This window comes from Symphodus melops (assembly GCF_947650265.1).
Source record: "Symphodus melops genome assembly, chromosome: 4".
In the NCBI taxonomy this organism is placed as follows: domain Eukaryota; kingdom Metazoa; phylum Chordata; class Actinopteri; order Labriformes; family Labridae; genus Symphodus; species Symphodus melops.
The window spans coordinates 13,420,348-13,432,372 of record NC_136694.1 but is presented as its reverse complement, the minus strand read 5'-3'; the positions used below and the strand labels follow the sequence as shown (position 1 = coordinate 13,432,372).

Sequence of the window (12,025 nt, the reverse complement as noted above, 5' to 3'; positions counted from 1 at the left end):
TGGAAATTCAGGGATGAAAGACGAGAAGAAGAACAGAGGTTTCCAGACAGGATGGGGAAAAGAGCTCTTTTAAAACTGAATGATAAATAGACATTAGAGTAACAATTTTAGAAAACCTTGTGGGCTTTGAAGATCTGTACATATTAGTTTCACTGTTATGCTTCTGTCAGTACCAATGCTACCACTCCTCAAATGGCACATTTACTTCTTAGCTCTGTTTTTAACTCTTTATTTTGTTTCTCCCCATTCTTTTTATAAACTACACTGTCAGGGTAGATGCACTTAAACACTAAACTTGCAATGAGCCTCACTCAAAAAGGCTACTATTCTCTAAACCTGGCTCATTTTGAAGAATGAAACTCCGAGGCGCTGCTTGTAGACCGGCGAGACTGGCAACTGCTTAGGGGCCCCGGGCCAGTAGGGGCCCCCGAAGGGCTGACAGTAGTAGCTCAGAATGTGCAAATTTTGCAATGACAGTAGGCAACCTCCCTAAAATGGCTCTATCTTGCGGTTCTCCATATAATAGTTCATGATTAAATGATGCTTGTTGGGCCCTAAATATGGAGGCGAGACACTTAATGCGTAACTTCTGTTTAAAAAAGAGAGTGCTGGTGTGAGACCATTAATGACATAATGGGAATGAACGCTGTTTGAAGGGCCTTGGACCCCAACCGACTCCAAAATTGCCACTGATGAAACTGACATGGCAGAAATGTACTTCCAGTACATACAATGTACATCTTTAAGTTGTTCAACATTTCTGTATTGGGGCACGAAGTCTATAACACAGTATAAAGTCATTGTCCTTTGTTTCATCGTATGATTACTCATTAACGTCACTCTGCTTTGTCAAATTAAGAAATGATGCGGTGGGATGAATAATTTAGACTCGCATAAGAAAACAGGTGGATGGCTAACTCCCGGTTCCTGCTCTCTGTTTTCAGCTGCCTCTCCTGTGTGAACGGCTCCTTCCCATGCCACTGGTGCAAGTACCGCCACATGTGCACCCAGAATGCCAACGACTGCTCTTTCCAGGAGGGACGCGTCAACATCTCAGAGGTAAGATTCACACTCACTTGTGAATCATATTGTCTTTTTTAATCAGGTGTATAGAAAAAACACACTTGAGTGGGTTCTCTTCTGAACCTGAAAGTGTTATAAATGTGAAATGCAGAGAAAATGATTGTTTTATGTATTCAAGATTTAATACATGCATATATTGCATTTCCCACACAAGAGCAACTAACAACAACACAGGCACACATTGTGTTCAGCTAGATGCGCACCTTCGGCCTCACAGCTTTCACATTAGGGTTTCCTTACATAACCCTGCTGTGTGTGTCTGCTGTCTGTTTGTGTGATAGCAGCTCTTGGCACAGAGACAACAGCTTGTGTACTGTGCAGCAATAATTCTGTCGTGGCCCATAAGGCCATAAGCAGGCCGGGATGAATGGCTGTCGATGGAAATACTGCCTTGTTCTTACATAGCCAAATGCTGCATTAGCATAAAAGCTAATATCAATCTCTCAGAGCTGCTGCTACAGCGGGAGACACACAGAGCATAACAAGTGTTTGTCAAATGCTGCAGTGTATATGGGGATATTAGTGATGGACACACGGGAATGCTATGTGTTCACCCTGCTTTTCTTTTCATTTTTTTCAATCTCTCCTTCACCAAACAGTCTTGTATACATTAACAGGCACAGAGAAATGAAGTCAAACGCATATCTTCTTTGTGGACTTATGGATGTAAATCCACTGCACTCCCCTGTGACTGACAGTTATGCGCTTTATCTGATTGATACCTCACGCACATAAACGAACTAATACACAAACACATCTACATAATTTCAGCCTATCTCCGAATGTTTGTGGCCTGACTCCCGCACTTATCTCTATGCAGATTAAAGCCCCCCCTTGTTGACCGGCTCTGAGTCACCAGCCTTTATTAATTGGTCAACCTTTATCCAATTACTTTCCTCTTTATCTCGTCTTTCAACCGGCGCTGTGCTGAATCCCAAACATTAGCATGCGAAACCACAGCCCATCCAAAACAGCACACTAGCCTCAGCCTTCACGCCTCACAGAGCTAATGTTAGCGGATTAGTGCGCCCATCTGCAAGACATGGGGAGAGCGCTGGCTAGCACGCTCTGAGCTGAGAGAGGCCAGAGGGGCAACGGATGGATAAACAGGAAAGGCCTGCAGTGTAGAAGGTAAAAAATTTCGGAAAGCAAGGTGCGCAAGCAAACATTTAAACCGTGTTATGATATGTGTGAACGATAGGAGAGGAGAACTCTTCAGTACCTGTTGAATTGAGAGTTTTTATCGAATGTCTACACCTCTCCACCTGCTATATTTTTTGCAGTTTTTTTGGCATGACGGCAGAAAATAGTTTTTTTTTAAACTGATGCAGTGGTGTACCTAAGATACAGGGTTTTATGCATTAAATATAAGAAGCTTGAATGAGTAAAGGTGGACGTTAAAGACAAGGATAGCATGATGGAATGTTGGAAAAAATTAAGGAGGGAGATAAAAAAGATTGAGGTAGCGAAAGCATGAGAGAGAGGCAGCAGCAGCAGGAGGAAGGAAGGAAGGAAGGAAAGAAAGAAGGAATGGATAGACAGACTGGCTGACAGTGGCATGTGGACAGAGAGACCTCTCCTGTCACCTCGTCTGCCCAAGAAACCAGCGACCACATGGTCTGCCTTCATCTGCTCGACCATACACGCAAACAACCCATAGCCTGAAAACTACTGTATGTTGTGTATTTTATGCTACAGTGTAGATTCTACATGTGCAAGTACACACACACACATACACACATAAGGAGTCATTTATCATCCTTTTCCTAGCTGCCATATCCATTAGTTGCGCTCTCAATGCCCCAACAAGTACAGCTCTTCCTGTAGGCTAGACTTATCCTTCTCCTCTCTGGGGCCCATCTCTCGTTCTCTACCTCATCCCTCCCCACTTTGATGCTCATTCACCTCATTCTTTTCTCATCCTTCTTTTTCCTCCACCTTGCCTGTCTGTAGGTGGATTATACATGTTAAAAAAAGAAGAGCGAGGGCAGAAATGTGCCTCTCTTTCTTAGCACCTTATGGTTTTTTATCTGCTGCTGAAGTGGGAAAGGGTTGGCATGCCATCAGGGACGTGCACACATATGCTTGCACCCTTAATTTAGACCTCAAACGATCCTATTTTTTTGTGTGCGTGTGTGCGTGCTGTAGCTTAGCTCTGAATACAAATAGCAGTGTTTAACATAAGAGTGAAATGAATTCTCCTGATAACAGACATTTCACTCAGACCTTTGCTGCTCTCTCCTGCAGATGAACACAGTCGGGCAGGATTAAATAAGTCTCATCTTCAGACTGTGATCAAAGGCCAGATAGACATTCTTACACAGGGTTGAGAGGTGGGACTCTGTGTGGTCTAAATGCTTTTTTTACTGACTAGACAGTGAAGCAAGTGGGGAATATGGAACCACCTGGATAAAATGTCCACGCCTGTACATTTAGGAACTGATTCCAGGGTTTACAGTTAAACCTACAGTTGAACATTCACACACTCTTACAGTTACAATGCAATTCCTTTTCTCTCTCTCTCTCTCTCTCTCTTTTTACCTTTACATAACACAAACTCTACAACCTTGTGTGACATGTCTCCTTTCTTTCAGTTAAAGGTATCATTCATAGTGGGTCGTTTTTGTCAACATGCTTTTAATTGGCTTGTGTGACAGCTATCCGGTTGCTGTGGTTACAGGCATTGTAAGTTATTATATTGAAATACCTGTAACTAATCCTGTTGATGACAGTGGGGTTTGCTTTTGTAGGTTATCATGATACATCAGAATTAGTTTCAGTGTTCTAAAAAATAAGCTAAAGATTGACAGCTGAAATTATCTTCATTCTGATCATAGTACTAAAAAAAAACAACTGAACAAGAGTTTATTGCTCTTCATCCTTCAATTCTTTCCTTTCATTCCCCCTTAAAACATGTTTTGCCTCTCTTGTCCGAGAGTATCCTAATCTTATGTTGCCATGGCAACCCAGCAGATCCAGTATATGTGTGTTTGTGGTGCCGGAGGAACTCCCACTTTATCCCAAAGATGTTTGCCTCCATTGTGTGAAGCTTGTTTGGCAAAACGTCATTGTGATGGAGAAGTTTTGTTTGGATGCCAAACAAATAGTGAGGTAAAAGAAAAAGAAAAAATATCAAAGAACAAAATTATTAATCAGTGCAACCAATGAGCAAGCGCTTTTTGTTTTTGTGAAGCGACTGTGTCGAGATACAAAAGGGAGAAAGAGAAAGAAACTGTTCGACTGAGTAAACAAGGAGGAAACAAATTTAATGAGTGACATTTCCAAATCAAATGTGCATGAATCAACAATGCCTCCAATGGCACAACAAACAAATTCTGGAATTAAGGAGCGACCGGGCGGAAAATTGCAGGAGAGGGGTAAGAGTTACTTTATTAGAAAAACTAAAAAGCTGAAGAGAGAGAGAGAGAAGGTCTTCTTGCTGTGTTATTCTTTGCCCTCTCTCTTTCAGCCGGATTGCCATGTGTTTCTCTATTTTTCGTCTTTATTTCCCGCTCTTGCTTTTCTTATCATCCTCCTTAAACTCCCCCGGAGAGAAAGTTATATTCTTAGCCAAAGCTTTGATGAGTGCCAGGCAAGGTTCTGGTGGTGGGCACAGCTATGTTAAGACATGCTCGCGTGTTTGTGTTGCTGCAAAGTGAAGCTCAGTCTCACTCCAGCAATCAAGGCAGCGGTTAACTTGATTGAGATTTGTGAGTACAGCTCTGCTGTTTTTCTTTTTTTCCCCCTACGCTCTGTGTATGTCACTTTTGACAGTTTCCCCAATTACCTCTTCCCTTTTCAGTGTCTCTAAGTTTGAATTCAGCATACAGTAACACCGTTTTATCACCTTTTTTAGGAGGATGCTACATTTCTAAACTATGTTTGTTCCTGCACTTTCTTCTAAACTTTGCACGGCGCTCATCTCCATGCTGTGTGAATATGCTGATTTCTGGCGTGTCCTAAACACCTCCTTGGGATGGCATGTGTGGTCTCAGTGTTCAATTTGTACTATAAATTCAACTTCATGTCCTGCTTCTGACCCACTCCTGCACAGATGCACAATAGGTTCAATGATCTAAGCAGAGACACCTATCAATACTTGAACTAAAGGCCCTCTGAACAGAAAGCCTGAATCTGTTTGATAGCCGCCCTGGAGTTTTTATGGTGGGCACACCGCTGTTTTGTACTCGAGATCTACTATCAGTCTCCAATTAGACAAATATAATGTTTGCGTACGACCCAAGGTCCTGAGACTCTAAAACCATGAGAGAGGCTTGATATAAGCTCTACTCAGGGTCATAAAACGAATGAATATATTTCAACAAGTTCTCTTTGACACTAAAACCTATCACCTAGAGCTCGCTCGCTCTCTCCCTCTCCCTCTCCCTCTCTCTCTCCCTCTCTCTCTCTCTCTCTCTCTCCCTCCTCGCTCTCTCTCTCTCTCTCTCTCTCCCTCCTCGCTCGCTCGCTCGCTCTCTCTCTCTCTCCCTCTCCCTCTCTCTCTCTCTCTCTCTCTCTCTCTCTCGCTCTCTCTGTATGGCTGAAAGGGTTATTTGTGATGGAGGTGTGAAGGCCCCGGACCGTGACATTCTGGCACACTGTGTTTACCCTGGCTGGTACTCAGACACTGAGCAGAACACACACTGACACACACACACACACACAAACAAACACACACTCTCCAGAGAAGGACATCCCACAGATTGTAGGCCAAGGCTGCTTGAGGGGCCTCACTGTGTGTGTGCAGGGATATATGTGGGCTTTTTTTTTTCTATATTGCTTTAGTATGTGTGTACGTGTGTGTGGCTGTCACTGGTTCTTATCAGGACAAAGCACAACCAGCAGCAGGGGGCTGCGGGGGGCACACGGGTGAGGGGGAGGCTGGAGTGGGCGAGTAGTTGAATGATATCCACCTTTTTCCTCTTGTGTTTTTTTAGCTCCTTCCCTCCTGTCTCTGTCTTTTTGCAAAATCTGTCTTCACCCCTCTTTATCGTCCATTATTTTTTTTATTTATTTTTTTTACAGCCCCTCTCTTCCCACGCACCACATTCACCAAAATGGCAGCAGTGTTTATGTCTTTCTTCGACTTGCTCCCAGGGTCCACTGAGTCCATTCTTGTCCGTCTGTCCATCTCTCTCCCACAATCTTTGTGTTTTCGCCTTGTGTCTCTGCAATGACTCAACTTTTCTTTCTTAGCTTCTCCTACTTTGCTTTGTCTTTCATCACAGCTGAGCTCGCTGAGAAACACATCCACGTGCTTTTTTTTACCCGATTTTAAAAGAGTAATGACGAGGCCATGTTTAATGAAATGTTACAGCGCTTTGAAGAGGAAACAAATAGAGGAAATGCATTTTGCTGAGATATCAAATGCCACATGCAGTTCTTCAAAACAATGCAGTCCTTCCAGTGCTTTGTTCATTCTGCTGAAGACAAACCAAAGGAGGATTGAGATGTTGTAATTGAGAACAGATGTAATCAGAGGGAGGGAAAAAAAGGAAAGAAAGAAACAAAGACACGGCTAGGGAGGCAAGTAGAGAAGTCTGGCAATAACAAGCAGCAGACTACATCCAGAGTGACGCATGTTATTTTCCAAAAAAAAAAAAAAAAAAAAAACTTCCATGGTCAAGGGGAAGGGAGAGAGAGAAATTGAGGGAACATGGAGAGGAAGCAGAGGCGACGGGGTGAATAAACCGCACGCTTTCTCAGCCAGATGGATCGAAGTCAGGCTGTGATCCTCCAGTGTTTAACTCTTGGTTTCGTAGCCATTTGAGCAGCTTCTGACACCTCTCCAACTCTCCTTTTTTTCCTTTTTTTTTTTGTGAACTTTCCCCGGAAACTTCTCACACACTTGTCCAAGAAAAGAAAAAAATCTAACCTTGGGGGAAATCAGTGAAGGATTGAATCAGGTGTTTTTGCAAAATCTCTTGTACATTCCTCTAACTTGCTAATAGAGAAGAATTAGTACGCCTTTAGGGGTTTTTTATGGGGGTTTTTTTTTGTCGCACCAGAACTGAAGTCAGCCTCTGCTGTGTGCGCGCGTGTGTTCACTTCTCATGCGATCGTATTGCACGCATCGGGGAAAGATAAAGGCAACAATCATTTGGATCCAGTCCCTGCTTCTGCCATGACACGTGGATGTTTTCACAGGCGAGCACACACGCAGCTCTGTCTCACAGGGTTGCAGATGTTTGAGCTCTCCTTCCCTCTGTGGTTATTTTTAGCATCACTATCCCAGAGCTTATCTTTTCTTTTCCTCTCTCTTGTCTAACTCTTTCCTCATGTTTTAACATTCACCTAGAATTCCCTCCGTTGCTCTTGAATCCTTCTCACATGGCGCTTCAATCCCTCAAACACTAACAGAAGGCAGGGAGGGTGGACACTGTGGAGAGAGCAGCCTGTCCTACCCTAAGAAGTATGCTTAGTAGGCGACTACGCAAGGACAAGCGAGTTATTTTTATGAACGAGGCTCGCTTTAAGTGTTGAGTTTATGCAGATTGGAAGGACACTTTCTCGGACTAATTGGTTGAGGAGTGTTAATCCTTCTGTGACATTGAGAGAATGTAAAGCAGCAGCTCAAGCTCAGCACTTGCGAATGCACAAGGTAGGTGTAACATGGCTGCGAAATAATTCTCTCCTCGATGTAATCCTATGCCACCCCGGCAAGGGCCAATGATGCTGCTATCACCCGAGCTAGCCCAAACGTGCTGGCTGCAGTGGAGAATTGATGATGAACCACAGGGAGATTAATGAAGAGCTAATGTGGAATAAAGTTTCATACACACACATATGGTGACATGGTAGATACAGCGGGGTTTGCAGACCATGCATGAGTGTTTCTTTTACTGTTTGTGTCTGTGTGTGTCAGTCACAGGTTGATTATTCAGGCTATGTTAAATCTTACTTTCCGCAGCCTTCGAACTCGGCCCACCTAATGCTGAGCACAGCTGAACATCCCATTTTCAGCACCAGGCCTCATGTGTGGTGGAGAGAGGGAAGAGATGAATGCAGAGTCACTGGGAGAAAGAGAACGACGGCAGTTGTAGACAGATGAATAACACTGCAAAGTGAACTGAAGGGGGGGGGGGAAGAAACATAAAAAAACAAAAAAACTCAGAAGTGTAGGCATAGCCAAAAAGGAGGGAGAGCGTGAACGAGAAACAGCGACTGCCTGCTGGGAGGGAGGGGGAGCCTTAAGTGTGCTGCGTTGTCAAATCTCAGAGGACCAGCTAACTGTCTGTTGTCATGTTGGGCTTTTCGCCATGCTGCGTTAGTAAAGTGGCCTGCACTGATTTTAATACCAACCTCCATTTAACATCTGCACTCTCAAAGACAAACAAGTTTGTCGGCGATGGGGTGAAAGCTTTGGGGAAGTAACAACTTTTGGCAGTAGAGGACTGTAAATGTTTATACAGTATACATCACGTGTATCTCCTAAATGTCTCATTTTTAATGCTTCGTTATTTTAAAATGCAAAACACCTCAGAGATACTGAAGGAATAGTTTTTTATTATTCATTTGCTTCTTTTGAGCTTTTTTTTGTCTCCTGGTGGCTGAAATCACCTTCACAGACGACTTAATTAGTAATAATATTTTAGTCTCCTTTTTTCAAGCAGACCAATAAAAACAATGTTATGTATTTTAAAAGTCTTTGCCCGTGTTGGCAACAGATTCATCTTTTGAAGTTGAATACACACCCTGTGTTTAAAGCAACAATTTGACTGGTAATCTTTTGCTGCTAATTTCAGATTGTTTGCTTTGGTAAATGTTCCAAGAAGTACTCCATGTACGTACATGCTGCTTAAAGACAGACTGAACACATTTCAGATTCTGTAGAGTGAATGAATGTCCTGTGTTCTGACACACATCCTTGTGTGACAGGTCATTGTATGTGGAGAAACTTAAATGTCTGCGCTATAATCTTTTTTTTTTCTTCTTCTCTGTTTTGTTAGTGGCACAAACTATAGGGCTTCTGGTCCCTGTTCATGTGGTTTGGGTTTTCTTTCTTCCAAAGTGTAAGAGGACCACTTGTTCTTTTTAAACAGTTGATCTTCATGTGATCAGTAAATCAATCTATTTTGGTTCTGAATAACTTCTCCTTTACACTGCGACACATTTCAAATAGTTTCAGAGCTGCATAAAATACACTGCTGAGCAAAGTGAGATAATTTTGAGTGTTTTTCCCTGTGATTAAGGTTTTTTTTTTTTTTTAAATCATGATTGTGGTTTGATTTGGTTGTGAAAGCTTTGTGCAGAGATGAGCTCTACAGGCAGCAGGCAGTGAGCGTATCCAGCTCTGAAATCAAGGTTTGTCTTTGAAAAGCTGAAACGCACCAAGTTTGATGGCTGCTGACATATCTGGGTTAGAATGATAACGGGGTGCTAAGAGCCCCCCTCCAAACCCCTCTATGCTATAAAAATCCATAAGGAGAGAATTTCACACCCGCTTTTTCCTTGTTTTTTTTTATTAGCACAGATTGCCAACTCTGTCGACAGGTTAACCATGTAGGTTTGGCAGCTTGCTCGTAAATCAAGGATAAGGGATTAGCAGATGAAATCAACATATATGTGTGCCTGGGTGGTACATAAAAGCAGGTACATGGAGAGGAAGCAGTATGTATAGGAGGAACATATATGAAGGAAGACTCAGTCAAGCTGCTGCTCTGTGACACTCAGATAATCCATACTGAAAAACATTCATGTCACACATACCACTGCATCCCTTTTTAATTCAAACTCCCTCTCTCTCTCTCTCTCTCTCACTCTCACTCTCATTCTCTCTCTCTCTCTCTCTCTCTCTCTCTCTCTCTCTCTCTCTCTCTCTCTCTCTCTCTCTCTCACTCTCACTCTCTCCTCTCTCCTCTCTCTCACTCTGCTTGGATCCGTAGGACGTGGGCGGACAATCTCATAGTCCCTTTCAAGGTTCAAAGTCCCCTTTCTTCCCTCGCTCCTGCACCGTTCTACATGTTGCTGCCTTATTCTCTCTGCCCCCTCCCCAACCACAAGTGTAACGTTGGTCACAGAACATCTCTCTGGTTTCTGCTAATGAGCTTGCACACACAAACACTTCTTTCTCTCCCACACACACACACACACACACACACGCACACGCACACGAGCATGCTTCCATATATAAATGTACATGCATACCAGATCCTGCAATTAAAACAATAATTTCACACGTTAACTGTTCATTGAATGCGCTAAATGTTCAAAGTGTTCATCTATACTTTACACTCCTTCTCATCTCTCTAATTTAACAGGAGCGTTTCTTGTGTTCTTCCTCTCATCCTGATGGGACACACATGGCTGCTGGCCACCTCGTCCACAGGGGAATAGGGAATATGTGGCCTGTTGTTATATGGCTTATATATATGTATATTTATATTAGGGAATATTTTTAGAAGATGACTTCCATGAGTGAAATAGTTAAAACGTGGAGCATTATGAAGATTCACAAATCATGAACACAGACACTAAATTTGTTTGAAACATTTTTCACAAAGCGGTTTCCTCTCTCATAGTAGAGCCTTGTTTGAAAAGCTTTTGAGTTTCAAAACCTTGTCAAGTTTTTTCAGTTGAATAAAAAATGCCCTAAAAGGGTAGCATTAGATAAGATAACACTTTATTGTCTGTTTGCATGGAACTTTGAATGGCATTAAAAGCTCATGAGTCCTCGCATTGAAATCAAATCTTATGAAATATGAAAAACAATTAATGTTTGATGTAATGTTTTAATTTCCCCTTCAGTCTGTTAAAACTTGTACAAAGGATGTCTTTGTATCTTGTGAAAGTCCATACATAGAAGGAATAACGGTAATTCCAACAGTAACTTTATTATATTTAACATTTGAGCATGTATCGCTGATTTATTACTCAACATTAGCTCATTAAAAAGGCATGCTATTCATTACAAAGAGTCTGCAGTCTCAGAGAGAAAACAGATGACACATTATGTCATGTAGGATAACAGGATCCACCCAATGTCATATTTTATGATATAATATTAATGTAACAAGGCGTAGACTCTTCAGTCCAAGGTTGCAGACAGCTCTTTGGTTTCATACATGAGACCAAAGCTTTGGGGGGGGGGGGTCGACAGGGAGGAGGGGAGCATTCTACATTCTCCATATACCCCTTTGTTAGGCCCCCTTTAAAACACACACACACACACACACACACACACACACACACACACACACACACACACACACACACACACACACACTCTCTACCTTTTTATGTACCAGTGTGCCCCTGTCGCTCCTCTGTGGACATCCATGCCATCTCATCTCTCCCCGGGGCTCCCCGTATCGCTTTACTTCATTATTTAGCGTGTTATTTTTTTCTCCTCCCTGATCTATAGTCCTCACATCACAGAGAAGGCTAATTAATTATGGATGGACTTAAGAAGGGGGGGTTGAGGGAGAGGGTGGATTTAAAGAAAAAAAAAACCGAAACAGACACCCGCCTCATTACATATGCGCAGTGTTTTTGGAGCTTTATTAATTTATATCTTGTCAGACTGCGCCAGAGCCTTCCGAACTCTTTTGGCTTTTTAATACATTTATTTATTTATATTTCATTCTCCCCCTGCGTTCTTCATCATCCTCCAACCCCTCACTCTCTCCACCCAACCCCATCTACAGTATGCCATGATTTCATTTGTCACCCAATATACACAACTGCACACACACACACACACACACACACACACACCTAAAGGCACACACGCTGTCGACTGCAGACTGTCTCATTATCTGCTTTTGGCAGATGTTAAAAGGTGTTTTGCACACTTGCGAGGCAAGATTATCTCATGCGCCGGCTTAACACTTGGTTTATTAATTTTTCTTTTTCTTTATTTTTTTGCATTTGGTGTGGAATGCAGAGCTGTAGTACACGTCATAGCGCACTGAAAATGAAGAGGAGAATGTTTCAGAACAGG

General features: G+C 42.6%; 1 protein-coding gene across 4 annotated transcripts in view; it reads left to right on the top strand.

The window, feature by feature from the left end:
* The window catches only part of plxna1b (plexin A1b), a 180,199-nt gene that overhangs the window by 106,076 nt on the left and 62,098 nt on the right, over window positions 1-12,025 (top strand). For all 4 annotated transcript variants that reach the window (XM_079342273.1, XM_079342276.1, XM_079342274.1 and 1 more), the window contains exon 9: window positions 945-1,059. In XM_079342273.1, the coding sequence (XP_079198399.1) occupies window positions 945-1,059 (115 nt within the window). The remainder of the gene's footprint in view (window positions 1-944; window positions 1,060-12,025) is intronic.